The sequence below is a fragment of the Lithobates pipiens genome, unplaced genomic scaffold, assembly GCF_037356315.1.
Source record: "Lithobates pipiens isolate NorthernLeopardFrog02 unplaced genomic scaffold, aLitPip1_a1.2 Scaffold_22, whole genome shotgun sequence".
In the NCBI taxonomy this organism is placed as follows: Eukaryota; Metazoa; Chordata; class Amphibia; order Anura; family Ranidae; genus Lithobates; species Lithobates pipiens.
In genome coordinates, this window is record NW_027507784.1 from 75,352,446 (window position 1) to 75,378,686 (window position 26,241).

The following is a 26,241-nucleotide window of genomic DNA, read 5'->3' on the forward strand; positions in this document are numbered from 1 at the left end:
ACATGTCACACTTACCTGCTCTAAGCAATGGTTTAGCACAGAGCAGCCTGGACCTTCCTCTTCTCGGGTCCCTTGCCGGTGCTCCTGGCCCTTCCCTCTTACTAAGTGCCCCCCCCCAGCAAGCAGCTTGCTATAGGGGCACCTGTGCCGAGCTGCTGCTCTGTGTGTCCACTCCGACACAGAGCCGTGGTTCGGCCCCATCCCCTCTCTCTCCTAATTGGTTCACTGACTTTGATTGAAAGCAGCAGGAGCCAATGTTGCCATGCTGCCATCTCAGCCAATGAGGAAGAGTCCCATGCAGCCAAGACGCTACTGCAACATCACTGGCTTGAGATGGGGCTCAGGTAAGTATTAGAGAGGCTGAGGGGGGCTGCTGTGCACAGAAGTTTTTTTTTTATTCTAACGCATAGAATGCATTAAGGTAAAAAAAAAACTTCTGACTTTACAATCATTGTGAAATAATTGGCACAAGGGATGATACCAAGCACCATGAGAAGTATTCTTTGTGCTGGTGGTTGCTCTTTTCAGTGAAATCATCACTGCCCTCACTCCTCATCCTCCCTGTTAGTTCTACATATTACCTGGTGTGGGTGAATATGTTGTACACCATATCCCAAATAAATAGCATTACAAAAACTAAAAAGAACAGAATAAGAGACTTTAAACATGCTACCCACTTTTTAGAAAAAAAAAAAATAACCAGCCAATATAATAAACAATCTGTTTATTATAAAAAAAAATGCACCAGTAGTGCAGTAAATAGAAAAGAAAGAAACTCATATAATGCATATAACCTGCCAACACTTGATATCTCTAAACATCATTCTTTATCACAGAGCAACACAAAGATATATTTTGTACCTAGCGATGTCTTCTGAGATACAGATTCGTTGCTAGTGGGTGGGAGGCTAAAATTCTCAACGGGTTTCGCACAGAGGAGCTTCTTTAGAAGAACAGGGAACTAACAACAGAGAAAACATTTAAGAGACCACAAATATCAAATATCTTATGCTAGACTAAGCATTATATTGCACATAAATTCCTTAGACTGAAAAAAATATATGCCATACCATAGATGTGTGGAATGAATCCTGTACTATACAGCCCCATTTAACACATTTATGAGTGCATTTTATTACATTTATGTATAATAAACAGATTTTTTTGTTTTTTTATATTGGCTATTTTTTTTTCCTCAAAAGTGTGTAGCACCTTCAGCCTAGGTTCACACTGTAGCGATGCGGGACCCAGCGCAATTATAGTGCCAGTTACCGCATTGCATCTCTCCCGCAGGCAGTTCACACTGCCCTCTGCGGACCGCTGTGGCTGTCAAAACAATGTTAGTGACACCTCCAAATCGGTTCACAGATCGCAGTGCGAACTGGGAACTCGCACAGGAATCAGATCGCATGGGTGTTTTCCAGTGTGGGAAAAAAAGTCCCTGCACTATTTTCTTGCCAATCCAATGCCAGTTCAGCCATACAACTGTATGACTGAACTCACATTGCACAGACATCTCATGCGTTCGGCATTGCAGTGCGAGTGCGAATTACATGTGATGTCTGTGTTTGCACAAGTGTGAACCCAGGCTTAAAGTCCCATACTCTGTTCTTTTTGATTTTTGTAATCAGTTCTGGTGACCATTATAACCAAGACAGAACATTGTTTCCAGACTATGGGGTATAATGTACATTTTCCAATGGGAACACTTGTGCATTTACTGTCCCTCACTTTAGAAACATTTCTTAATAACCTTCTTTTGTGTCTCTTGTACAGAAATTGAAGGCAAATCAAAAAACTTAAAGTGACTGTAAAGGAAAAAATGTATTAAAAAAACAAAACAAAAAAAAATAAACACAGATCAGCCCCAATCCTCCTCTTTTCGGGTCCCCCGTTGGCGATCTGGGCCCCTCCCCCTTGCCGAGTGCCCCCCTAGCAAGCTGCTTGCTGTGGGGGCACTCGTGCCTGCTCACTCCTGAGATCACTCCATAAGACACAGAGAGCGTGGCTCAACCCTGTCCCCCACTGACCGTGATTGGCAGGAAAGGGAGCCAATAGCTACTACTACTACATCTCAGCCAATCAGGAGGGAGAGACCTGAGAGAGCCTCGGGTCTCATGCATATGTCTGGATCGAAATCAGGCTCAGGTAAGTATTAGGGGTGGGCTGAGGGGGGAGCTGCACACTGAAGGTTTTTTACCTGCATGCATGAAGGTAAAAAAAACCTTAAGCCTTTACAGCCACTTTAAACTGACAGGGTTTGTAACCCTTCACTCATCTATCCAAAACCAAAAAGAGAAAAAAAGATATTTATGTTATTCATGTAGTTTAAAGCTCAATTCAATGCGGAACTCCAAATATTAATATACAATTTTGGGCATTCATACCATAGAGAAGCTGGAGGAATATGTAGGACAACTTGGGTGGGATGTGCAGGTCTACCTGCAGCCTGACCAATGACAACACACTGGTAATGATGGGAGCTGTGGGTATGAAATGTACAGTATGTATATGTGGGTTGCTGTGTGTACATGGTTGGCTGGTCTGAGTGTAAAGGGGTACATGGCTGGATCTGATATGTAGGGATCCAGAGCTTTATCAATGGAAAATCTGAATGGGCTGTAGTGTACACACAGTATCACTGATTACATACAGGATGGGTTAAGGAAAAAAAGAATTCCTGGATGGCTGTACATCAAAAAAGGCATCTTTATTGGCAAACGATTAAAATTCAACCACAGTCACCTCATAAAAATAGGTTAAAACAGGACAAATAGCTAACGCGTTTCACGCCCCATCATGGTGCTTATTCATAGCTGACATGAGGACATCAGATAAATTAATCTCATATAACATTTTTATTCTGGGCTTAATTGATTGGAAACGTTTGTTGACAAAATGAGGCCATTCAATATGTTAAGGAAAAAGAAGTGACAAAAAAAATGTAATTATTCCTTTCCCCAAGTATTTTTGATGGAACGTTTTTTATAGACAACAAAAAATGGGGTCAAAATAGCAATATTAAAATTTTAAAAAGACTGCAACACAAATATGCTCCCAGTGTTAAAAATGTATAGTCTGACCCTTGTTGCGTATCTTCAAGGAAAACCTTTAATATGAACATAATAAAAAACAAGATTAGGTAAAAGAAATGTACAATTTTTTTGTTTTTATGTTATTCTTTCAGTCACATGCTATGTGATCATGATTGCATGCTGTGATGAAAGAAATGACAAAAATTTGCCTTTTAATTGAGTCTTTTGCTTTCTTTCTTTTTTTAATGTAACGGTATTTTTTATTTTTTTTTCTATTTTTGTAGACAATAGGAAAAAATCCGTTCAGATAGAAGCTTTTCATTTTTTGGTGTGTATTGGTGTATGTTAAGAACCAGAACAGTAAAATACACACAAAATAAAAATAAAACAAATAAAACCATATCATTTCACACCTTTTTTATAGAACACAAAAAGAATATAACAAAAAGGCAACCAGGAACCATTCAAAACTCTTTAACCACTTTGCATTCTGGGGCTATTTTTTACATTTTTCACACATATGTTAAAATCAATTTTAATGAAAGCAGAGGCAGTTGCAATTTTTTTATGCTGCACAATAATTGATCAGCTGTTTATTAAAAGCATATTTTCAGGGAAAAATACTCTAAAATTAGTTTCAGTGCACAAAAATGCAATATAATACCATATATCATAATAATTTTATAATATAATACCATACCATGATAATGTTTTTTTTGGAAAATATAAAAGATGGAGTTGTGTTGTGTAAAAAGAAACCAAAAATGTAAATTGGCTAAAAACTATGTTACCCAAAATGATTAATAGATAATGCTTTAAAAGCCCTTACAGGTTATCAATTTTAGAGTATGAATTATGTCCCAAGAATTATTGCCCTCACTCTGATGTTTGTGGCGATACCTCACATATGTGGCGCAGTTGCTGTAGATGGGGGGGGGGGGGGGTGCGTTAAAAGCATTTTTTTTATCCTTATTTGCTTTACGTTAATTTAATTTAACACTTTTTACATTTATTTTATTGCTATTACAAAGTGGTTTGCAAATCTTTGACTGACAGGTTATTTTTTTGGAGACATCAGGGGTCTATTAGACCAGAGGAATGGGAGAGCAGAAGTCAGGAAGCACCACAGCTGGGGGTGTTTCAGGGGATTTGGCAGCCCTTCTCATTATCTTAATAGTGCTGGCTGAAAAAAAAACAATATACAAAGCCTACATGAGCTTATTTTAACCACTTTAAGCCCAGGTTCCCACTGGCAGCGGGAATGAAATCAGGTGAGTTCAGCTGAACACAATTTCATTCCTGCATGTCGGTCCCGACTTTGGGACGATTTCAGAGACATCTGTGCAGGTTGCTGCACAGATGTCTATGGAAATGACACCACCAAAGTCGCCAAAAGTAGTACAGAAACTACTTTTGGGAATCGTTGCAGTGTTGCACCAATCCGGATGGTGCCATTGCCAGAAATTGCCGCCAATTTGGCATGCAATTTGACATGTTGATTCACATGCCAAATCACTTCAATGTGAACCGAGGCGAAGTCAAGGATGCTTTCAAATGGCCTAACTATGGCAAGTGGTTACAAATTTATAAATCAACTTTAAAGTGGTCTAAAGCAAAAATGTTTTTTACTTATATGCATTCTCTGCATTAAGTTAAAAAAAGGTTTTGTAGCTTTTTGACCTCCCCCTTACCTGTGTGAATGGGAAGAGAAAGAGAGGAGAGGAGATCCAGTGCTGTGCACGACTGCATCTCTTCACCCCCCCCCCCTCTTCCGCTTAACATAGGGACTTGGGTAGTAGCAAGAAACAATGGCTGCCAATCAAATGCAGGGAGAAGGAAGTAGGGGGTGTGGCTAAGCTCTGCTGTGTATGTCTATGGTGCACAACTACATAGAAACACGCAGCTTGGGAGTGAATACATACAAAGAAGAGGGGGAGTTAAGATCGCTCGTGGGGGACCACAGCAGAGGAGGTTTGGGGCTGCTCTGTGCAAGACCCAGAGCGGGTGAGTATATCATATTCATTATTTAAAGAGTAACTCCCCTTTTGTTGAGAAAAAAAAAAGCATCCCCCTCTGGGATCTATCTACATTGCAGAGATTTTAAAAAACAATGCTACCTTTTTGTTTTTCTGAAGGAATAGCTGTTTGTTTGTTTGTCTGTGTCCATGTGCACAGTGAATCTGTATTGGAGTGGTTTTATAATTATTGATCAGCTGCTGCATCTCTTTAGACCAGGGGTTTCAAACTGGTGACCCTCCAGCTGTTGCAGAACTACAAGTTCCATCATGCCAGTGCCTGTGGGAGTCATGCTTGTAACTGTCAGCATTGCAATGCCTCATGGGACTTGTAGTTCTGCAACAGCTGGAGTGCTGCCAGTTTGAGACCTCTGCTTTAGACATTATACTCTTTGGGAGTATCTCCCCAAATAGGACATTTTGTTCCAGGGGATGCCAAAAAACTGATTTGTATCTTGGTGTAGACTTCTGGGAAAATCAGTAAACCTATTACACAAGCAGGAAATTACATTTTCAGGGGGCATTCTGTACATAGTTTGTGTACAGAACACCTCCAAGTAGCCATATTGCATTGCATTTTATAGATAAATTACAGCGCTGCAGATTGGTAATTTGTCATTTGTAATAGCATTCAATTACAATATGACAAGAGTCACAATTGTATACACTATATTATTATTTTTTTATTTGCTTTTTTCCCCAAAAAAAGTAGATTTGGCCTTTGCATAAAACATTTTTTTTTAACGTAACCATTTGCCGACCACTGCACGCCAATATACATCAGCACAATGGCAGCGGTGGGCAAATGGGCCTACCTGTACATCCCCGTTAAGAGGTGGGGATAGCAGGTGCACACACGCACCCACCGCGTACAGTGTGACTGTGCCTGCGGGACCGATGAACTCGATGTCCGCCGGTCTCCCGGTGATCGTGTCACGGAGCCTGAGAGTGCCTATGTAAACAAGACATTTTTTGTTTGGGTGCAACATCGCACGACAGCGCAATTGTCAGTTAAAGCGACGCACTGCCGAATCGCAAAAAGCGCTCTGGTCAGGAAGGGGGTAAAAGCTTCCGGGGCTGAATCGGTTAAAGTGGATGTAAACCCTAACATATACTCAGTGAAGTGAACAGCCTCAGATGATACACAGAGATGAAACAAATCTCCTTACATAAGATGTATTTCCTACACCCTTTGAAACGTTCAGATCGCGTTAGAAATCTTTCTTCCTCTTTCAGCAGTGGGAGTGGCGTCTGGGCTTATGCTGCGTGAGAGCTGATTGGAGGAAAGGCACACACCCCCTTCCGCAGAGGAATGAATGAACATGCAGAGCTGAATAAACCAGCTCTCTGCTAATGTCCTTCTAAGCTCCCTCCCTGACACAAATTTTCAGCAGCTGTTATCTCATGTGTTGGAGAACTTGTCAGAAGTTATCATGCTGATAACATAGGAATGGAACACCAGAGAGAAATGGCACTCAGAGCTTTGGAGAGATATAAGTAAACACTACAGATATATGTGTTTCAGTCAAATTTCATGAATGAGGTTTACAACCACTTTAAGTAACACTTTAAGCACATCAACGCCCCTTGATCTATATCATACATCTTGATGTTGTCTTCATTCATACTAAGTCACTAATCTACAAAAAGCATAAAGTCAATAAAATAAAATAAATATCTGAACTCCTATTCTGCATGCTTGCTTCAGGTCGATGGCTCACTAGATAGTAATGCCCCATACACACGGTCGGAAAATCCGATCGTGTGTGGACTCTATCGGACTTTTTCTGTCAGAATTTCCGCCGGAAAAAGTTTGAGAGCTGGATCTAAAATTTTACAACAACAAAATTTGATCAGACTTTTTCCGATCATGTGTAGAGAATTCCGACGCACAAAGTGACAAAGGCTATTGGCTACTGGCCTCTACGTAGTCCCGTCGTACTTTTTGTATGTCACCTCATTCCAAACGATCGGATTTTCCGACAACTTTGTGTGACCGTATGTATGCAAGACAAGTTTTGTCCAAAAACGGATTTTGTGGTCGGCATGTCCGACCGTGTGTATGGGGCATTAGTCTTATGCCGCGTACACACGATCAGAATTTTGGCCTGCAAAAAACCGATGAGAGTTTTTCGTCATAAAATGCGACCGTGTGTATGCTCCATTGGTCTTTTGCTGGCCAAATTCCAGCCAGCAAAAGTCTGAGAGCATGCTCTCAATTTTTCGGTCGGGAAAAGTTCCTATCTGAAAATGCTATCGTCTGTGGCAATTTTGACGTGCAAAATTCCTACTTATGCTCAGAAACAATTTGACGCTTGCTCAGAAGCATTGAACTTAATTTTCTCGGCTCGCCATAGTGTTGTACGTCACCGCATTCTTGACGGTCATAATTTCAGCAAACTTTTGCGTGACCGTGTGTATGCAAGTCAAACTTGAGCAGAATCCCGATGTAAAAGCAGCCATGTCTTTTTCCAATGAGAAATCCAATCGTGTGCACGCGGCATTAGAATCATTAGATTTGCACCAGGTCATGCACCTTTGAAAAGACGTACAGTACTAGTAGTGGAATGGCACATTTGTGTGTCCTTGCAGGGTCACGTTAGGATATTCTAGCTTACACATCTCTCTGGAACCAGAAACTTCCTAAAAATGTGATTTCCTTCAAATGGGATTTCAGATACAATTCTGTATGTATTTGGAAGATAATAGCATATTCCCAATGTACCCATGAACTTCACTGGTTAGTGTTTTCACTGTTATTCATAAAAATGCTAATTAATATATTTAATATTCATAGCTCACGTGAAAGTTGCGTATTCCCAATTTGTAATGCGCAAGAAAATGAAAAATGTATTAAGCCGATTATATAATTTCTATGAATATTCATCAGTGAATAAAGGAATAGAAAGAACATGGGATTATTTTGTTTCTAGAGAGCTAAATCTGCATATAAGATATTAGAAAATACACTAGATTTCCATAGTTTATACTTGCATCCGTCTAGCCACAAATATGTGAGGATTTCTCTATTACTATACCAAATCACGTTTTAAAATGAATATAAACCACTAAAGCTAAATATTCTATTGCACAAACCATTTAATGAGATTTCTGATAAATGTCTAATTCCTTCTAATTCCTTGATTAGTCTAGCACTGCAAATATTATTCTAGAAAAAAAAAAGTTAACTCAAAGTAGAGATTTCCTTATTAGAAAATATTCTGCTATGATGCTAAAGTACACCAAATTACTTGGAGGCAAATTGGATATTATTTATTAAGAAAAATAGTTTGCTGTGATTGGATAAAAGATAAAGCAGAGGGATCAATTTAAAAGAATTAAAAAAAAATTAGTAAATTAGATAATTAGATAAATCTCTAACCAATAAGGGCTTGTCATATATCTGTGAGTAGAAATGCATGCTGTGGAAGGACAAGAACAGTTAGTCTGAACTCTTCCCCTACATTTAACACCATCCATCCAAAAGTCTAGACCCTTGCTCATGTGACTGGTAATAGGAGCAACATTTGCTTTTTGTTATTATGTATTTATATATCCCAGTATTTCCCATTCTGTATGTTTATAAGGTTTTAAATAATTTATATAGATTTATCTCTATGCATGTACAATCTTTGTTTTACAAATACACATTTACTGTAGTACTAGGTCCACCCATGACAGTGGTTTCACAGAGCTTTATTGGTTTGCAAATAAAGGGCACATTAGTAGCTGCTTGCCTTTAGACTCTCTCTCTCTCTGAGTAGAGCATAAAGGGAAGAAGAGGGAAGGAAAGGAATCACTGCTCGCATTTCTAGCCTATCCCTCTGCCTTTGCTTTTGGCTCCTCTCAGGCCTGATCATACCATTGAGGTGTATCAATGCACATATGGTAAGGAGCCATTATGCAGTGCTTTAGCATGCATAGTGTTAAAGCAGCCTATTTTTTTTTTTAATGAGCTGCCTAATGCAGCAAAAAAAAAGTATATGTACTGTTCCTGGTGATACACAGCAATGCACATTAGTGCTGCGCTGCAAAGAATGTTCATCAGCAAGGTACATGTGGGTGCGATTCAGCATGGCTGACAATGCACTATCGCCCAGATAGCAAGGATAACTTGCCACAAATGTGTGGCACTGTTGAATTGTAAGTTTGTTAAATTGCTGCACATTTTCACTGGCAAGTTGTACACTTGCAGAGCACTTGAAGCACAAGTTATGGTTGACACTTTTCCAATAAAAAAAAAAAAAAACAGCAGATCTGAGGCAGCTATGGACTTTCATAGTACAGTAAGGACTCACATATATGAATTATAAAAATGTATGAATTTATTTAGAACAAGATATAGTTAAAATAACCCTTATAGGGAAAGATACAGTACACGTAAACTAGAGTCTCTGAAAAAGAACTGAAAAAGTTAACGTTTATCCAACCGTGATGGGAATCAGATAGTCATCCTGGATCAGTTCAGCCTCTACATGTTTTGCGTTGAAACCGCTTCTTCAAGAGTATACTTCAGAATTTATTTGTATATGTGTAACTATCTCTATATATAATGAACATATATATATATATATGACTAAACCTCAAACAATACATTGAATTAAGTACATTTATAGTTGCATAAATTTGGATATATGTGGAACCCAGCTCTGTCTGCCATAGAGGCAAACCACTCCACAATTCCGCAACCCCAATCTATAATAAATGAAATACAATTCCACCCAGAAAATGTGTCCCCATAAACAATGGATATACTTTGCTTACCAACTTAGGACTGACACAAGCCAGTAGGGTCCATCAGGCCCCGAAGGGCAATTACCCGGGCGAGTGTGGAAGCCAGGTCACAGTATAAGAAATACAGAAAAAATTATATGTAACCGATGTTGCTAAAACAGTTTGACAAGTGTGCTTGCAAATTGTATAATTGATGTGCAAGATAAACCACCCTCAGATAGATGTAAGGAATAAGTAACTCAGATAATATACACCAACTGAAAGTTTATCAAAGATAAAGTAGATGGCGGTTGTGGCAAATTTGCATGGTAAGTCTCTAGCAAGAGCAAAGTTGTGAGTCTACAGCAAGAGCTCTGCAAGTCTACAGCATGAAAATTCAGCCACAGTGACCCCGTGGTGGGATGACTATTGCACAACATAGCTGAACGAGAACTTGCAGCAGACTTGCAGAATGACTGTAGTGCCCTTTCATGACCTATGACTGCCATAAGAACTTTCTTATTCAATACTAGGGATGAGCTTGATGTTCGGGCCGAATATACGTTCGATTTGAACATACATTAGACTCGAACATTGGGTGTTCACCCGTTTGCCAAAGAGCAAACATTTTGGGGCAATCACGGCAAATTTGAGCACTGCAGAATGTCCCATAATGCACTGCGAGAACACAGTGCATTTCTGTATGATGATTGGCCAAAGCATGCACCTGACCTGCATGCTTTGGCCAATCCCAGCGCCCTCTGCTAAGAGAGCCATAATTGGCCAAACGCAGGGTGCCTTTGGCCAATCATGGCTCAGGGGAACTAAGTCCACGCCCCACACTATATAAGGCTGCCTACACGGCTGCCCTATGTAGTGTTGTTGGTGTGAATGGAGAGATAGCTTGATTTAGATTAACCACCTCAATACAGTGTACTTAACCCCCTTCCTGCACAGACCAATTTTCAGCTTTCAGCACTCTCACACTTTGAATGACAATTACTCAGCCATGCAACACTGTACCAGTATGAAATTTGCGTCCTTTTTTCACACAAATAAAGCTTTCTTTTGGTGGTATTTAATTACTAGTGTTTTTTTTTTATTGTTTGTGCTATAAATAAAAAAAGCCGTGGAAAATAATGCCTTTTTTTTTGTTTCTGTCATAAAATTTTGTTAAAATAAACCAAATTAGTGTATGTTATTTGGTCTTTGTGAAAGTTATAGAATCTACAAACTATGGTGCCAATCACTGAATATTGATCACATCTGATCAGGCCTTCAGTACATCAGGTGTATCTCATTTCTTGAGACACTAACTAAGTCAGGAAAGTACAAATACCCCCCAAATGACCCTTTTTAGAAAGTAGACATTCCAAGGTATTAATTAAGTAGCATGGTGAGTTTTTTTTTAAGTTGTCATTTTTTTGCCACAATTCTTTGCAAATTTTTTTTTTTTTTTTTACAAAATTGTCATATTTTTAGGTTATTTCTCACACACAGCATATGCATACAACAAATTACACCCCAAATACATTTTGCTAATCTTCCTCAATATGGTGATACCACATGTGTGAGACTTTTACACAGCCTGGCCACATACAGAGGACCAACATTGAAGTAGTATCTTCAGGCGTTCTAGGAGCATAAATTATACGTCTCATTTCTCAAGCACCTATTACACTTTTGAAGGTCCTGGAGCACCAGGACAATGGAATTGCCCACAAAATGACCCAATTTTGGAAAGAAAACACCCCGATGTATAATCTATGAGGCATAGTGAGTCTTTTGAATGGTTCATTTTTTTTCCAGAAGTTTTTGGAAAATGTGGGAAAAAAATGAAAACGCATTTTATATATTTCTAACATATAGCATGCATATAGCAAAAATGACACCCCAAAATACATTCTGCTACTCTTCCCGAGTATGGCAGTACAACATGTGAGACTTTTACACAGCCTGGCCACACACAGAGGCCCAACATTGAAGTAGTATCTTCAGGCGTTCTAGGAGCATAAATTATACATCTCATTTCATTCCTACCTATCACACTTTTGAAAGTCCTCAAGCATCAGGACAATACAATTACCCACAAAATTACCCCATTTTGGAAAGGAAACACCCCAACATATATTCTATGAGGCATGGGTTGCAAAAAGGTTGCAAACAAAAAGGTTGCAAATAGGTACTCAGGTACTCTGATGGGCTGCAGATAGGTACTCGAGTACTCTGATGGGCTGGAGACAGGTACTCAGGTAACTTGATGAGCTGTAGACAGGTACTCGGGTACTCTGGTGAGCTGGTGACAGGTACTTATGAACTCTGATGAGCTGGTGACAGGTACTTGGGTACTCTGATGGGCTGGTGACAGGTACTTGGGTACTCTGATGGGCTGGTGACAGTTACTCGGGTACTCTGATGGGCTAGTGACAGGTACCTGGGTACTCTGATTGCCTGGGGACAAGCACTGGGGTACTCTAATGGGCTACAGATAGGTACTCGGGTACTCTGATGGGCTGACTGGTATTCGGGTACTCTGAAGGGCAGTGACAGATACTCAGGTACTCATATGAACTGTGACAGGTACTCATATGGACTGTGACAGGTACTCAGGTACTCTGGTACTCATATGGACTGTAACAGGTATTCAGGTACTCATATGTACTGTGACAGGTACTCAGGTACTCATATGTACTGTGAGAGGTACTCATGTACTCAGATGAACTGTGACAGGTACTTGCATACTCAGATGAACTGTGACAGGTACTCGGATACTCAGATGGACTGTGACAGGTACTCATATGGACTGTGACAGATACTCAGATGAACTGTGACAGGTACTTTAATGGGTGATGACAAGTCCTCTTTATTGGGGGGGGGGCAATCAGTGTGATTGGTGTACACTGTAAGTAGTAACGAGATGTTCCCGCAATCTCCTTCTCACATGATAACCCAGTCCATTAGTGATTTAGGGGCTGGTAGAAGGGATCAGATAAAGGGCAGCAGGGGACTGTGTCCAACACTATTAAAGTGCTGGATTCTGAAGACTCTTCAAGAAACAGTTACTCTGCCATGAAGATTGGCAGCACAAATGGAGAGGTGAGTATTTACTATTTTCTTTACAAAGAAATATTTTAATTTACTTTTTTGTTTTAGTGACAGAAGTTTAACTAGCATAAAAAAAATCCCTACAGCTTTAGTCACATCTCTTACCTGGAATGAAGGAAGTTCCACATTGTGCAGGCAGCTGGATCCTGGAGTAATCTTCACTGCATGGATGCTTGTCTTTTTCCTGTCTCTGAACTTTCAGCACTGCAGGTGTCAACAGCTTTAGGTCTTCAGTCAGAACAACAGTACAGATGGTCCATTGGGGATATGTTGCCTCCCTCCTCCTCCTTAAAGTGGTTCTGCACCTAAAAAAAAAAATATTAAAAGCCTGCAGCTACTAATATTGCAGCTGCTGACTTTTAATAAAATCACACTTACCTGTCCCAGGGTCCAGCGATGTCGGCGGCAGATGACGATCGATCGCTCGTCTTGCTGCTGCCCCGCCGCCATCCTCTGTCAGGGAATCGGGAAGTGAAGCATCGCGGCTTCACTGCCCGGTTCCCTACTGTGCATGCGCGAGTCACGCTGCGCTTCTCTTCTGGTCCCCCGCTGTGTCCTGGGAACTGTGTGTTTCCCAGAACACAACGGGTGCGTCTGCGGGAGTCTGCTGCGGTCTGCCCGGAAGTGGGTGCAGATACCTGGATTATCCAGGTAACTGCACCCCCTCCCCCCTGAAAGGTGCTGATTGTGGCACCGGAGGGGGGGAGGGATCAGATTAGCAGAACTTCCCCTTTAGGGTGAAGAACCGCTTTAATTGAGAAACATTCTTCATTGATTGGACTGCTTTTATCATGATCTGTGAATGGAGGAGAGTCTGACCAGTCACAGGATTCTGTGTTCCATTCACAGACTGTGTTACAGGCAATATAATCAATGAAATAACTTTTTTTAGTGGAGAAGGAGAAATGAGGACGTGTGTGCTTTTCAGACCATATGTACTGCTGTTCTGCCTGAAGATTCAAGACTCAACGATATTACCCATTGCAGTGCCAGAAGTCCAAAACAGTGCCAGAAAGCCAGAAGTCCAAGAGGACAGTCATCCCTGCAGTGGAGATTTCTCGAGAACCCAGCTGCCTGCACAATGAAGTACTACTCTTTTTACAGGTAGTCGATGTGACCAAGGCTGTAGGGAATGTTTTTTAGCTACACGTCAGCTTTAAAATGTTAATTTTTGGTTTGCTTTCACTTTTTGAGCTGACTATATCTTCATCAATAAAGATCCCCATGGGGATTGCTCTTTTGCTGTTTTACAGACATGGTGGAGAAAGCAGTCTTCTTAAGAAAACTAAAAGTACTGTTCTCAGGAATGGACAACTCTTTGCTGTCAAAAAGAGATAGCTATTTCTATTGAACTTGGATGAGCTGATGTAGTTTTTATTAGCTCGGCTTCAGGAAAACACGCTGTGTTTTTTTAATTAAAAAGTGTCAGCAGGCATACCTGCTTGTCTAATCATGGCCACAGAATGATTTATCCATAACTGATAATTCAGTATGTCTTAAATAAAATACAACGGTTAAACGCCTCACAAGCACTAATTCTGCCTGTCTGAAAATTGATATGATATGAATGTAACTAAAAGAAACAAATTGAATATTTCTACAGTTCTGGTACTTTTGCTATATTTTTTAAAATTAAAATTAGACAGTATTTTTTGCTTTTTGAATACATTCAACAAAAACAGAGTCCCCTTATCCATTGTCATCCTTTCTATCCTATCAACGTTAATTATAGCTTCAGCAGCCAAAGTATTTCAAGTGATTTTTATTATGCCGAGCGCAGAAAGATTTCACATGACGGTAAAAGTTTTCTTGTTTGCTTCCTGAAAAGAGTCATTCAGAAGAACGATTTTTTAAAATCGAAAAGCTCTAAAGTACAGTTTGTATTGCTTTAGTTGATTACATTTCCCTACAGGTCTATGTATACAAAAATTCTTGGCCAATGTCTTCGAATTCATTAGAAAAATCATAAATAATCCCTGTAATGTTTTTAATATGTGTGAAAGGTCATTGTTTATTTGTTTCCTTTCACAGGTCAAATATAACATTCCCTAACATTTGATCCTCTGACAAATTTGACTATTTGACCAGAAGAGTTAAATGAGAAGTATAGCCAAAGGTTGTTTGGCTGTACTTCTCCTATGGATCACAGGAATGAAATTCATTTTGCACTCCTGTGACCCATTTTCAGCATGGAGCAGGCTGAAGCCCGCTCTCTTCTGACATCACATAAGTCAGTTCAGTCACCGCGTCATCCTGACAACTGAGTAGGTTCTGGATCCGCCAGGTGCCAGGACCGATACCCGGCTCAGCCTCTCAGCAAACCACTGAGAGACTGAGCGGCAGCCCCCGCCCCCTCCACAGCTCAGTACTCCTGTGAGTGTGGAGGGAGCACAGCAGAGAGCTGTGACTGACAGTCACCAGCTCTATGCTTGGAGAGCTGTCAGATCTGAGCGATCAGCCGCGTTCGTTCTCTTGGTTCTCATTGTAGAGGCGCTGGGGGACAAATGCAGCATCGAACCCATGCTGCAGCCACCTAAGTAAGTATTAATATAAAAAAAAGACCAAAACCATACTTATCATTTAAGAACATTCAACCAATAAATAAAACAGCACAAAACTATAAACTGTATACATTACACTGCAAGAAGAAATAATATGAGGGAGACCTATGTCTGCATTGTGTATAAAGTATATGGATATTCCTGCGCTCACCACCTACTGTTTAATGAATCAACTACTGCAGAGAGATAACTGCTATACAGAATGAATACAATGTTGCAGAAATGGAACTCTGTTGTTTATCTTAGGTGATCTGCTGTTCATCTGTGAAGAGTTTCAGTCCAGTAAACTTGTCAAACAATAAAGTTCCATCTCTGCAACATTGTATCAGTCATGTGTAGCAGTAAAAATGCTACAGTGCAGTACAGTGCTACAGTGAAGTGCAGTGTCATGAGGCAGTGTGATCTATCTGCAGGTGCCATGGATGTTTACAAGTAGCTGCAGATAGACCACACACTCCTGCAGTGCTTACTGATCTGAGTGAACATTTGACTGGTGCTACAGTGAAGTATAATGCAACAGTGAAGTGTGATCTATCTGCCGATGTCCAGGACCTGGATGTTTTCAAGAAGTTGAAGCTAGATCACATGGTCCCAAAGTGCTGAGTGATCTTTCAATTTTTATGAATATGAATGAACAATCAGTGCTGTTGGGACTGGTACCCTGTAAGACACAGCCAAACAGATGATCGATCATTCTTAAAATGAAATATCACTTGGTGCTAAGTTAATAAAAGGGTTAATAAAAGTTTAAAATACTTAGATGTCTTCTTTAAAGGAAATCTATAAAGAAATAGGGAAACACAAAGGCTACCATTGCTGACCTTCTCCTAATGAGAATAGTTGCCTATCTGATATGCTGCTATAGCAACTGACTTCAGTACTTTCTGAGCCACTGACCTGAAGCCAGTAAGCAGGAAATAGGATAAAAGTCAAATAGCAGGGGGCTCTTTCCTCTTCTAATCACCAATTTCCAGAGCCTTCATAGTTTATGCTGGGCTTCCTAGGTATAGGCCTCAACGTATAAGAGTCCTGATGTATGCTGTGCCTACAGCAGCCTCAATAGTTCCTGCTGAGCACTACTCTACTGGGGTCATCATGAGTACAGCAAGCCATAAGAATCAGTGAGACGGGGGCATGCATGTGCAGTAGGCACAGGACCTGTCCAGGACTTTTTACTTCCAAACACTATACAGCACTTGGCAGCATTGTACAGTCAAGCAAGCTTAATATATGTATTTTATATTGAGGTGGGAGGTGGTTAGCTTAAAAAGACAACTTTAATAAAAGTAAAATTGTCCATTAAGCTGACTACAGATTTAGGACAGTAGTCAGCTGTGATCTAAACAAAGGTACAAGCCTGCAAATTCTAACCTGGTGAGCTTTGCATGTTTGCACTTAAGAGGGGAGGGGAAGTTCTAAACATAGGGGGTGTCTGGGGGAAAACAATTGGCCAATAAAAACTCCAAGCTGACAAATGAACTATCTTCTCAAGCCTGTGGTATCAGGGGGAAGCCTGCAGACACACAAATGCTCTCTTATATCAGTAGGCATCAGTAGGCTTCTTTATTCTGCAGCATTGCTTTGCATTGAATTGCAAGAAAGCCTTGTAAAGAATTCAAGGCGTTCTTTACATTTTTTATCCCCTGTAAACAAAGCAATGATGTGCATGACACTTTGACAAGAAACAATAGCATTACCATGGTACATTTGGGCAGAGAGAAAAGATGAAATCTCCAAATTAATTTTTCTTTCCTTATTTTAGCAGTGCGGTCGACTGCCGCATGTATACCAAGCAGCTTGCACTATAGAACGGTGAAGCTTTGCCTCTCGAGGATCACTGCTAGATGTTTGCACTGTTAAGTAAATGTTAGCTTTGCCTTGTTTTCCTGAACTAACAGTTTGCAAATATAATAGCCTTAGAGGGGTGGGAAAAAAATATATGCTAGCTGTCATACTGTTTAAAAAATATCGCCCAGGGCTGACCTGTCACTGAGATAGCGTTTTCACTTGCAGATGAATTTGTACAAGAGATTAGATTAAAATAATTTGCATTGGGAATCTTGGATCAGTTCTTGAAATGAAGGAAATAATTACATTGTTGTCTTTTTCTTCACAGCTGCAGCAACGGCAAGCTGGCCTCCAGCTGTCAGTTGTGTGATGGCTACTGCTATAATGGGGGCACTTGTCAGCTGGACTCAGAGACCAACATCCCAGTCTGCGTGTGAGTATGACTTGTGACAGTGTACCTCCTGACAATACACAGTCTGTGTGCGTCCGAAATAGAATAGGGCCAGGTTGTTATGATTTAGTCTTCACCTTCTGCGGTGTAACCTGTCACTGCTAACACCAAATACCATCATGGGGTTATGTTCTGATGTCTCCAGCTCACATAACTTTTAAATAAGTAAAACACTATGCCTTGTTTTGTTCAGGGGATTGTAAAAGCTTTATAGTAATGAGCAAATGCCCAAATGTAATACATTTTAAATTCTCAACAGTTAAAATTGGTTTTGAAGTGTCACTTTTATTTAAGTGGCAATAACAATGTAAAAAGGCCCTAAATAGAAAACATAAAAAGGTTATTAAAGCCTAGTTATAGTGTTCTTCAGAACCTAATATATCAAAGCCCAGGGCATAAAAACATTGTTTAAAAATCTTACATTTCGTTTTTTTTGCTTAAAGCTAAAGTTTAATCTAATTACATTTTATGTTTCTTGTTTTTTTCTTTGCTTCTTTCTCATGCACATTTGGATCTGGTATGGATTTTATGGGGGATTCCTATACAAAAAACAAGAAAAATTGATGTGTGGGGTCCTACTTAAAATCCATACCAGACCCTTTTCCGAACATGCCTGATGGGCCTGTGCGCCCATCCCTCCTGAAGCATACCAGGCCCTATGCCTTCAGCATGAGATGGGTACTTTGCCAGGTGGGACCTTGTAAGGATAAAGGCCTCTTCCCCACAATCCTGGTCTGGTGGTTGTGGAAGTCTAAGGGGGGGCTTATTAAAATATGGAAGCCTCCAAAAAAATGAGGGAGCCCCCCAGATAAGCCCCCCCCCCCCCCATGAATGAATAAGTGGTACATAATACCCCTAGTTATTCATACCAAATAGTTTGTAATCACACCACACTTTTTCACAAGTCCCCAATAAAAGAAACATACATTTAAAAAAGCATGCCCCACCAGAATTGCAGGTCCTTGTAAACTACCATGAATGATTTCTAGGCTGGTAGATGTCAAGTATCATCCAGCCTATTCCTGATCCTCACTGTCTCTGGCTATTTATTTTCTTTGCCTTCAAGCATTTAGTCACAGCATCATGTGTGCATGTTACCTTGGGCAATCTGCATGTAAATGCATTCTGCCTAAATGTGTACCTCTGAAGACTATGCAGCCACCCACATTCCGATCTTTCAAGGCAGCTGCCATGCTTATCCCTAGCACAGGTGGCCAGGCACTATAGCTGGCTTCTGTGTTCTTGAACTATAACAGCCCCCTTCCCCATAAGACAAGCAACCCTACCAGAACTTGGTTGCCCCCAGGTCTTATATACAATGCTATAGTCCCTTCATGGGCAGGTGTGAACTAAGCACAGCAAACGGGCACTTGTGGTTGGCAGACAGGCAGAGTGGTTCAATAACAGTCCAAGTACAAGGCAGGCGAGTTTCAAAATATTCAGAGACAAATCTGTAGTCTAAAGGCAGGGAGAGTTCAGAGAATAGTCCAAGTTCTAATCCAAACAGCAGAGCAGGGCAGACAAACAGGGAGCTTGAATCATGTATTACACATACTATCACAAAGATGGGACTGCAGGCCTTTCTGGCTAAAATCTGATTTGGTATCCACCCGGAGACTGGCTACATCAATCACCCTGCAGGTGGGAAGGCAGAGACGGAGAATGCATAACAGCCAAAACCAGGATTCTGGAATGAAATCAGCAGATATCATGGAACAGAAGCGTTTACAAACTCCTGACAGCAGCCTCAAATTTACATACCCCCCCAAGAGCCAGGGGGAGACATGAGGCGGTTGGTTTGATGTTTACAGGAGGACACAAAAGCACCCAGCCAGTCTCTCCCAGCAGCGATAATCTTACTGTATAACAAAGAACAGCACTCAGACCCAATAATGATGCAAAACAATTATATATTATAAAATAAAAATAAAATGATTTGAAAATGTTAGTTGAATGTGGGTGGGGGAACAAGGGAATATACAGTATAAAATGAAAACATTACACTTCTGCTTTAAGTTCTACTTTAAGAGCAATGGTCATAATACAAAATGGTTAAATTTAGCCATTGTATTCTATAATGAAAAGGCATACACATGCAGATTTTATCTAATTGGGTACTTTAAAAATGCAGCATGACACAGTTTAAAATGCATGGTGTACATGAATGCATTGATTTTCAAACACAACTATTGGAAAAGAACCCTAAATATGTTTTCCAGTTAATGTAAAAATAGAACTCACATTATGGTATCTCTGTGTAACAAGACACACGATTAAGCGCCAAGGGGTGGAGCAAAACACTTTGGGGGTGTGGCCTGGCTGGAGTCCGGGGCTGAGGCTCCCTTTCATCTCGCTTCATGCACATGGGTCTGCTTTATGATGTGCGGCTTATGGACCTTTTCCTTTGACAAAACAAGAGAGGCTCTACCTCCCATTTTTGTAGCACTTCTCATTTTACCTGCAAGGCCATCTGTAGGTAAAAACTGGTGTTACAGCATATGCAATTACATAAAATAGGACTTTGGGGTGATGATTTATAGACTCTTAAGCAAAGCAATGTGGAATGCAGTAAACAACCAACCAGGTTTATTTTATTTTTTTATCCAGTTACAAACTAAAACAAGCTTTTTGTGAGCAACAGTGCCATTTACACTCTATCAGCTGTGATTTTTCTTGATTGCATATGTCTGTTTGCTTAGATATAATGGCTCCTGGAAGCAAGGGTAGGATGAGAGTTCAACTGGTGGTCATAAATTGGATCCAGAGGTGAGAGCCTAAAAAAGGGTCCAGAGCATTTTTAATTTATAGTGGAAAACCTCTATAAATCATGGAAAGAAAAACTGCTGAGCTTGAAATTTTGAAGTGCTTCTACCACCTCTAAGGTGGTATAATGTGACCTCCAAGGAGAAGCTGCAAGCTTTTATCACCGGTCAATGTAGGCAGCACCTGCAGAATCTAGCTGGATAAGGTTAGTATATATGTAAAAGGAAAGTCCTCATTACCATTTGGGCTTCAGTAGAAGCATACAATGAATACGCTGTATTTTTGCCCATGGAATCAATAATTTGGTAATCATGAAAGTTACATTTTGAGTAAATCTCTTAGCCCCCGTACACACGGTCAGAGAATCTGTCGGAATGTGTCCTATCGGACCGTGTTGTCGGATAATACGACTGTGTGTGGTATGCATCGGACTGTTTCCGTCGGAATATCCGTCGGACCAAATTTTCCAACTTGTTGGAAATATTTTCCGACAAACTGGTCCGATAGGACATACTCCGATCATGTGTAGAGAATTCCGATCGGACAAAGTGCTACGCATGCTCAGATCAAATTCCTACATCAAGGCTATTGACTACTAACCTGAACGTAGTCCCATAATAACGAAAATTACGCCATCACGTTCTGAAAGATTGGATTTTTCGACAACTTTGTCCGACCGTGTCTATGCAACAGTTTCGGACACAATCCGATGGACAAAATCCGACGGATTTGGTTGGCAGAATGTCCGACCGTGTGTACGGGGGCTTAGAAACCCTTGTCAATTCAAACTGAGAATATGAGGAAAAAAAAGTATAAGAAGAGGTTAAACGTATCACCAGCAAAAAAAGCCTTGTTGCTGCCTTCTCATTGACATCATCATGCCAACACTATAAAGTATAAACCATGGAGACCATAGACCACCTCATCAAAAAGTTAGGTCATGGTTGGACTAGAGGTACTCGGCCACTTTCCAACACTGAAGATGAAACAGGTTGTAGTTTAACTTTAAACTGCTCAGATGTTTGAAAGGTTTATGTTAAAATTCTTGTTTTGCCCATAAATCATATATTACCCCAAGATCATAGGTAAGGCAAATTCTGTAAAAAAACAAAACATTTTTCAAGGGTGGCTGACATTTACCTTTAAAGGAAAGTAAAAAAGAACAGAGGTGAGGAGGCTAATTGCCTTTTTCCCATTTAGCTTCAATTCCAAGTAAGGCCAGCAAGGTGAAAGAATGTTAACCATGTTACAGCTACACTTATCTCATTAAATGTATCACCATCGACCAAGGACCTCTCAGTCATTCTTGTCAGAAAAGCAGCGGTGAAATAAAAGCCACACATATCAAAAGAAAAAAAAAAAAAAACTACAGTAAACAAAAGATTTTGCAAAGGCATTTGAAAGGTGTTTAGTAAATGTATTGCCATTACTAGCTGACACCTAGTCTTCTACTGCTGATTTTGTCAGACCCCTGTGAAATCTGACCTAGAAAACAGCCGCTGAACACTATAGATGGTGCTTTTACTGAATCAAGAAACAAAACTCTTGTATATATAGATGAACTGCAGAACAGGGCAAAAGTATATGTAACAAAGTATCTGCGCAGTCGAAAAAAAGGTCTGGGTTAGCACATCCAAATATTACTAAGTCATCACTTGCTTTACAGTAGAATTGAGCAATAGCTATTAAAAAAAAAAATGTAATGTATTTATAATGAAATATGGGGCTCTGTATTATCTAAAGTTAACATTTACCATAAAAGTAAAAAATAAATAAAAAATGAATAAAGGTATAAATGTGGAAATTTATATTTTTTAAGCCAAAAACAAAATTTAATGCCAAAACAAAGTTTGATTTTTTTTTTTTTAAGACTGAGTTGGGTGGGTAAGGGTTGTTCATCTGTGATGTTTGTATTAACACCTGTGTCCCTTTTTGAGGGGATTTTTTCGTTCTTGCCTGTCAAAACAGAAGGTGATCTCACCAAGAGGGTTACAGACTAAAAAAAAAAAATGCAACTGGAGAAAGGCTTTAACTTCTGACAATGTTTTTTTTAATTTTTATTATTATTATTATTATTATTTATTGCTGTCCATTCCAATGACAACCACTATTCCCATTTTTGGTACAGGGACTAGAAGATAGGGAAACTCTACCCACAAGTGTGTGAGTGTTTGTGTTGGAGGGGGGTAGGTAGTTACCTATATATGTTAACCGGAATGTTCTGCACAGTGCTAGCCTTTCTGTATACATTTTGTACAAGAAAAGCAAACATTTCTTCAAACCTATTACATGCTCACCCAATCAAGAATGGCAAAAATATTCAAATAAAGTGTCCATATATCCAAAACACAGTTTTTTGGGGTTGGCGAAACAGGATTAGAACCACTGTAAAGTTTTTTCTTAGGTTCGGCTAAATCACCTTGCCTATTTGTCCTGGTGACCATTATCACTGAGACAGAAAATGATGGGAAATCCAAAATGTTAGAGTTGCCAGAAGACCATGGTGAGGGTAATTCCTCCAATGGGAATCTCTGTTTCCGTGACAGAGATTCCCATTGGAGGAATTAACCTCACCATGGTCTTCTGGCAGCTCTAACATTTTGGATTTCCCATCATTCACTTTTTAGAAATTTCTTCCCACATTCTGTTGACTCTGTGGAACAGGAAGTAAAAAGAAATCTCACCAATCGGGGACAGATAACAAAAAGTCAACTGACAGCAGTTTTAACTCTTCCCTACTAAAACGAATGAAATGGTTTTGGCTATACATACTTGAAAAATGAATTAATATTTAAAGTGAAATGTTCCATTCTCCAAGCATGTACACATAGGGGATTATTTATGAAAGGTAAATCCACTTTGCACTGCAAGTACACTTGAAAATGCACTGAAAGTGCACTTGGAAGTGTAGTCGCTCTAAATCTAAGGGTAGATCTGAAATGAGTGGAAGCTCTGCTGATTTTATCATCCAATCATGTGCAAACTAAAATGCTGTTTTTTATTTTCCTTGCATGTCCCCCTTGGATCTACAGTGACTTTACTTCCAAGTGCACTTTCAGTGTAATTTCAAGTGCACGTGCAGTGCAAAGTAAATAACCCACATAGTGGTGCCCTTCATTATCTGTTTCAAATAATCTCTTCCTTTTCCCAAAACATACTGGAGCCTCTTTTGTCAAAAGTCATCATCTAATCATCTCTACCTTCAACTGCCTCCCCTGCTCTCTGACATGCATACTGCCGTGTAGAAACCAGGGGAAGATGACTGTCAAAGATAGGGCATGGTTGTCTTTAATGTGTAATCTGTAATTGACAGTCTGGTTTTATCTTGTCATGCCATGTAAAAGGAAAGATGGTAGCACCCAGCAGGAAAATAGCTGGGGACAGATTGGAGCAAAATGTTTGCTCACTAATTGTGTGTAGATTGGATCAATTGTTTATATTCCAAATAGTTCATATATGCCAATAGTTTCTGTGATCACTGGAAAAGGAAAGGAGAAGAAAGAAAGAAAGAAAGAACGAAAGAAAGAAAGAAAGAAAGAAAGAAAGAAAGAAAGAAAGAAAGAAAGAAAGAAAGAAAGAAAGATATTCACGAAAATAGAAAATTTGACATGATCAGTTTGTGTGGAATCCCCCATGGGTCGATTCCTATGGGAGCTTTTTGCTAGAGATTTTCACTTGCAACCCACTGGTATAGTTTAATAGTGTGGTATGATCTTTGAAGCTACTGTATCATTACATGTCATGCTCTGTTTCGCCAAGTAATGTAGGTGTCAATTGAAACTGTGCCCTACAAAGGGCTGTGAGAGTTTGGGAAGCAGGTATCTGAAATAGGATTGAAATGTAGGAGGAATTGATGAGGCTGGTAAGGGCAAATGAACATCTTTTACTTTAGACTGATGGCCAATGCATTTTAAGGGTAACAGAACCCCATATTTTTCATGGTATTGCATATTAACCTATATTAAAAGAAGATCATTTGCACCTAACCACATCCTCTGTGAGTCCTTTTTGATGCTCCTTTCCATCTAAACTTTTTCACCCTGGGTCCCTCATAGAAAATAAGTCAACACTGGTTTAGGAGCAGCCTAACTGCTATTACTGAAATTACTAAACTTACAGTACTCCACGTCATCAAAGTCCATTAGACACATCCATTAATCCTTTCTGTAAAAAATAGGTGTCCCAAACATTTATCCCATCCAAAAATGTATGTATCCAGTATTGGATGAAAGCTGATAGGTTAATTTGTTTTTTTAAATCTCAGCTATCCACCTTGGAAATTGGAATTCCCACCCACCAAAAAAATAGGCCAGCCATTACAGCCCCCATATATGTCTCATAATAGGTTAACTTTGACACAAAATAAAATATTATGGATTCAGTAAGAGGAGAGGAACCAGGGTCCCAATGGAGAATTTGGAATGGACTTACTCTTCTATAGAAAATGTAAATGACATGTTTAAGTTTAAAAATTTGGGTCCTGTACTTCGCCTTATATAGACAGCTTTATTAAATGATATCCATTTGTTTGTTTTTTTATGAGCTACATTGGAAAAGGCAGATTACTCACTCTAGTTGTGTCTTACTAAAATTCTGCAGATGCTCTATGGGGTTTAAAAGTCAGCGCTGTGACCAGAAAGTGAACCCTTGTGATTACTACTGTCAGAATGAGGGAATTTGCACTTTAACAGTGTTTAATGAACCCAAATGCAAGTAGGTTAACCTTCCACTTAACGCTGTTTGTTATATGACACCATCTACCATCATTCAGCACTTTGTTTTCAGACATCGGTGACCTGGCATCTCTCACTTTTATTTCAGAGCAACATGTGAATGTAATGCTCTTTTAAAGCAGACCCGTCAACCCAAAACTCAAAACATTTATTGCAATTGCTATAATCAAATTGAAATTGCAGTATAATAGTTACTTTTACATCCTCTTTTATGAGAAAAATAATTTGAGAAATTCTATTTCTCATTACGAAGAAGAGAAAAATGGAATTCCATGGCAAGAACTATTGCTCCAGACTGCATACGCTTTGGAGATTCCATGAAGCAATGGGAATGTTCTGTGTCAGCCTCATAGATATTTTTTAGCTAAAGGTAACATTGTGTAGACATGTTAACATTCTACGGAACTGCATAGCGGTAATGCATTGTATTAGGCTTATATAATAAAGAAGCATGCAAAAACGGCTGGCACAAAGTACACATTTTTTATTTTATTATTTATACAGTGGAGTATATTTGCCAAAACTTTTTGCACTTGCCATATGATTATTGCGCCTTGCAGTCACTCATGAAATAAACCTTAGACATGTTTTGCTAGCACCGTCTGTTCATACATTGGATAAACAAAAGGGTGACAGGTCTGCTTTAAAAAAATATTTTGGCATTTCAACATGATACATTCATCATTTGTGATGTTTACACATATGGTGTGCCACTTCATTTGCAAACAGAGCTTTCCAGATATATATAAAAAAAAATAATAGCAGTGACAAGGTTTGCTTTTCTGGTCTGTATTGAAATAAAAAGCTATCGGAGAAGCCTCAGATTCAAGCTTTGAAGTCACAGTCTGGTTCTGGGGCAGCAGCATAGGTCGCATTTTTCTAGTACCCACACCATACAAATACTTTTTATGATATATTCCATAAATAAAATAAAAAAAAACATATATATTTTGCCAGGTGTCAGCTATATTTTTAAGGCAGATTGGGCAATGGAAGCTACTTTGGTTGTTGTGGTGGAGCATTTTCACATTTCCTGTTTTCATGATTTTTTTGAAGTTTTCATCTATACTGAATATA

General features: G+C 39.6%; 1 protein-coding gene across 1 annotated transcript in view; it reads left to right on the plus strand.

The window, feature by feature from the left end:
- LRP1B (LDL receptor related protein 1B) overlaps positions 1–26,241 on the plus strand; it is a 2,110,020-nt gene that overhangs the window by 2,022,283 nt on the left and 61,496 nt on the right. Inside the window, exon 86 of the mRNA XM_077447755.1 lies at positions 17,546–17,650. Coding sequence (XP_077303881.1) covers positions 17,546–17,650 — 105 coding nt within the window. The remainder of the gene's footprint in view (positions 1–17,545; positions 17,651–26,241) is intronic.